The sequence below is a fragment of the Setaria viridis genome, chromosome 6 (genome assembly GCF_005286985.2).
Source record: "Setaria viridis chromosome 6, Setaria_viridis_v4.0, whole genome shotgun sequence".
NCBI lineage: Eukaryota > Viridiplantae > Streptophyta > Magnoliopsida > Poales > Poaceae > Setaria > Setaria viridis.
Window position 1 is genome coordinate 26,721,598 of NC_048268.2, and position 3,826 is coordinate 26,725,423.

At 46.5% G+C, this 3,826-nt stretch overlaps 1 protein-coding gene across 4 annotated transcripts; it reads left to right on the forward strand.

Moving 5' to 3' along the window:
- Positions 1–797: 797 nt before the first annotated feature.
- Positions 798–3,826, forward strand: LOC117861035 (thioredoxin-like protein YLS8). Of its 4 annotated transcripts, none has more exons than XM_034744497.2 (3): positions 798–958; positions 1,025–1,187; positions 3,265–3,826. In XM_034744497.2, exons 2-3 carry the CDS (start codon positions 1,068–1,070, stop codon positions 3,571–3,573), a joined length of 429 nt encoding a protein of 142 aa, XP_034600388.1. In that variant the 5' UTR covers positions 798–958; positions 1,025–1,067; the 3' UTR covers positions 3,574–3,826. The 4 variants fall into 4 exon arrangements, with proteins under 4 accessions (XP_034600388.1, XP_072150532.1, XP_072150531.1 ...); XM_072294431.1 differs by adding an exon at positions 2,312–2,351 and having other exon boundaries at positions 815–1,187; XM_072294430.1 differs by having other exon boundaries at positions 838–958; positions 1,011–1,187.

Here is a 3,826-nt window from a genome sequence, read left to right on the forward strand (position 1 = left end):
GCTCTCCAAACTCCAAAGTCAGCTCCTAAATAAAAATGGACGGTGCTGGAGAGCTGGAACCGGAACAGCAGTGAAGCCTTTGCACCTTCAAATTGGAGGTAACCTAACAGCAGCAGGACTTGACTGCAGGAGGAGCTATATGTTTGTTTGGTTTTGCTCGGGAATATTAGGTCTGTTCGCTTCAGCTTATTCAGCCGGCTTATCAGCCACCAAACAGTGTTTTCCTCTCACAACAAATCAGCCGTTTCAACTTTTCAGCCGGCTTATAAGCTGAAGCGAACAGGCCCATTAGAGGTTTGGACTCTGGATACGGCGGCAATTGTCAAAACGGTCTCTTTCTGGTTAAGCTTGCGGCAAATCACGTCGAAAAAGAGAGGAGATAGGCATGTTTGACTTTTTGCTTGCAGCGCATGCCTTTTCTTTGGGAAATCGTATGAACCACCCTTTTTTATCTTGGCTCGTAGGTAAACATGAATGCCGGCCTTACGTTAGCTTTCTTCGATTCTCATCTCAAGACATTACCTTATTTTGGAGGTAAAGAATATGTTAGCTTTTCATGCACGAGGCAGATGGTGTTTTGATATGACCCAAAGGATAAGGATAAAGAAAGGGGTGCTTGCAAAGAGCAAAAACGGATTCAGTTGCCTTGCGGCTTTGCCGGTGGGCCTAGAAGTCCTCGTGACAGTCCTGAAGCCCATGACGAGGAGGAAATCCCATTGGGCCCTGCGCTTGTCAGGCCCAATTTCTGGTATTGGACCTGGAAACAGCCGGTCAAGGCCGAGGCGGACACACCACACGCTCTGCCGGCCGAGACCCGCCTTGATCCACCTCCACACGACGCGGCAGCAAACGCGTCTCGTCTCCGGGGAGCGGAGCACCTGACCTGCCTCCAGCCGCCGTCCACAGACGCGTCCTCCGCCTCCGCCTCCGCCTCCGCCGTATACCTCCAGATCCGCAGGTGAGTTCAGGCGCTCTCTCCTCACGATCCGAATCTTCTCGCGGGTAAGCAGTTCGGCGCCCGCAGGAGAGAAGTCGAGAGAAGGAGGAGCGGCCGGCGGCGGAAGAAGATGTCGTACCTGCTGCCGCATCTGCACTCTGGGTGGGCGGTGGACCAGGCCATCCTCGCCGAGGAGGAGCGCCTCGTCATCATCCGCTTCGGCCACGACTGGGACGAGACCTGCATGCAGGTACCGAGCACATCCTAACCCTAGCTTCCGCTCTTCCTCGATCTGCGCCTGTTCGATTCGCTTGCGTATGATTTCTATCTGTTCATGCCTATGGATGCCTCCTGTGCTGTACTTTGGGGTCCCCGTCGATGGGGCCATGGGGGAGTGTGGGAATATTGAATTCCTGGAGGCCTGGGAATTTGCTGAATTTAGCAAATTGGGGTAAGGATTTGTGTGCTGCCGTAGGTTGCTTGGATTTAGGAGAATCGAGCCAATTGTTCTGATCACTGATGCATACACAAACTGTCACAATTTTTGCTGCTATAGTTTCTGCAATCTGTGCATCCTCGTGTTAATTAGTCAGCAGTGAGCACGAGTAAGGATTGTTTAGGTGATGATACAGATGGGTAACAAGTGGTCTAGACATCTCACTGTTTTGCTCTATAAACTCGCCGTTTACCAGCTGCATCACTAGCTCCTGCTTGGTTTGTGCCTGTAGAGTCTAAGGTGATGCTGTCTTTAGATTCTTCTCTTGTCAGGGGATAGATTGTTTGTTCAAAGTAGCAACAGGACTAGTTTTCAGTAAGTTTCTCTTCTTGTTCTTTTTTTTCCTGGACGAAACTAAGCTTCTGTTCCACATGAGTTAAATGAACTTGCAGTGTACTTAACCTTTTGTAACTTTGAAGCCTCTTGTCCAGTTTTTAAAATGCCAGTAGGGCTGTAGTGCCTTCTACTAGTATGTTATGAATCGGTAAAATTAAATTCCTGGAGGCCAGGGGCTTTGCTGAATTTAGGAAATTGGGGGTAAGGATTTGTGTTGTGGGCGCTGCAGTAGGTTGCTTGAGTTTAGGAGAATCAAGCCAAGGGAAGATCACTGATGCATACTTGAACTGTCACAATCTTGCCGCTGTAGTTTCTGTAATCCGTGCATCCTCATCTTGATTAGTGAGCACTAGTAGGGATTGTTTAGGTTGTGATACTGATGGGTAATAAGTGGTCTAGATATCGCAGAGTCTCCCCAGCCGATTAAAACATGTTAGAGGACCACTGTTATGCCATATAGACTTACCATCACTTGCTCTCTGCTTCCTTTGTCTCTATAAACTCTAAGGTCATACTGTCTTCGGTGTGCCTGTTTTTCGCAGATAGATTGTCAGTTCAAAGTTGGGGCAGGAATAGTTTCCAGTAAGTTTCTCTTTTTTACTCCAGACAAAACAAAGGTGTTATTGGGACTTTTTGCAGTCTATTTAACCTTCCATGATTTTGAAGCGTTTTATGAGTTACCATGTGAAATTAAAGTAATTGCCTATAGGGCAGTTCCTTTCTAGTAAGTTATGAATCTCTGGAGAGTTCTTTGCATTTGTTTCTTCCTCTGGTTGCTTTCCTGCTTGCGAAAGCCTGTCCTTTCGGCTTGGAGCTGTAACATATGCTGTTGAGAAGATGCAGGCAAGTTAGATGGGGTTTAGGGGTAAGTCCAGCTTCTACAATTCTGCTAAGCATAAGAGAATTCTGAACTGCTGCAGTTTGCTGATTTAGAGTCTGTAATTCTTGTTCCTCATGCCGTTAGTCAGGAGACAGAAGTAAACATGGTTTCGGGCTCTCAGTGCACCAATGCCAGTTTGCTACTTGGCCGATTAAATTATAAGAACAAACTGTTTTAGTGGCCTTGGTAGCACCACATGTTCCAATTATGTTCTGACCTGGATCTTGTTGTAGCATACTAGCATTACATGTTACTGTTATGTTCACTTGATCCTTATGTATGTTATATAATATTTTGTTAGTTTAAGTTTGGAACAGAAGTGGATTGGATGTTTTCTTGTCAAGTAACACAGTACATCTGTCCTTTCATGTTGAGAGCTAACTGGCAACTTAAATGCTTGCTTTTGAGATGAGTCGCTCAATGAAATTAAATTGAAGTAGCTATGAGCCCTTCTTTAATGCTTTGTGAAAAACTCCATGTTGCTTGTTAACTCTGACATGGTCTTATGATTTGGTTCCATACTAATTTAGCACTGCTTTGTGATTTAGTTCTACACTTGTATAGCAAGCTTATATGGTTTGACTTCATTCTTACTTACTCTTGTTCACGTTCTAGATGGATGAAGTGCTGGCCGCAGTAGCCGAGACCATAAAGAACTTTGCTGTCATCTACCTCGTCGACATCACCGAGGTCCCGGACTTCAACACCATGTACGAGCTGTACGACCCGTCGACGGTTATGTTCTTCTTCCGTAACAAGCACATCATGATCGATCTCGGGACGGGAAACAACAACAAGATCAACTGGGCCCTGAAGGACAAGCAGGAGTTCGTCGACATCGTGGAGACCGTCTACAGGGGTGCCCGGAAGGGCCGTGGTCTGGTGATCGCTCCCAAGGACTACTCCACCAAGTACCGTTACTAAGAAGGCAGGCAATGGTGTCGGCTGCTGCTACTGCTGCTGTGTTAGCTTGATATGTTCCCACTCATGTAATGAGGGATGTTTTATCCAGACAGGCAGACAAGGGATGCTTGCTTGCGAGCGTGTTGCTTAACTATCTTGGCATGCCATAAACCTGTAAAGCTGTAATATGAGCTGATCGTTGGAGTGTCAAAAATTGTGTTTTTCACAAAACAGGGCTCATGTTACTATAAGAGACCATTGCTGGTTTGACGCA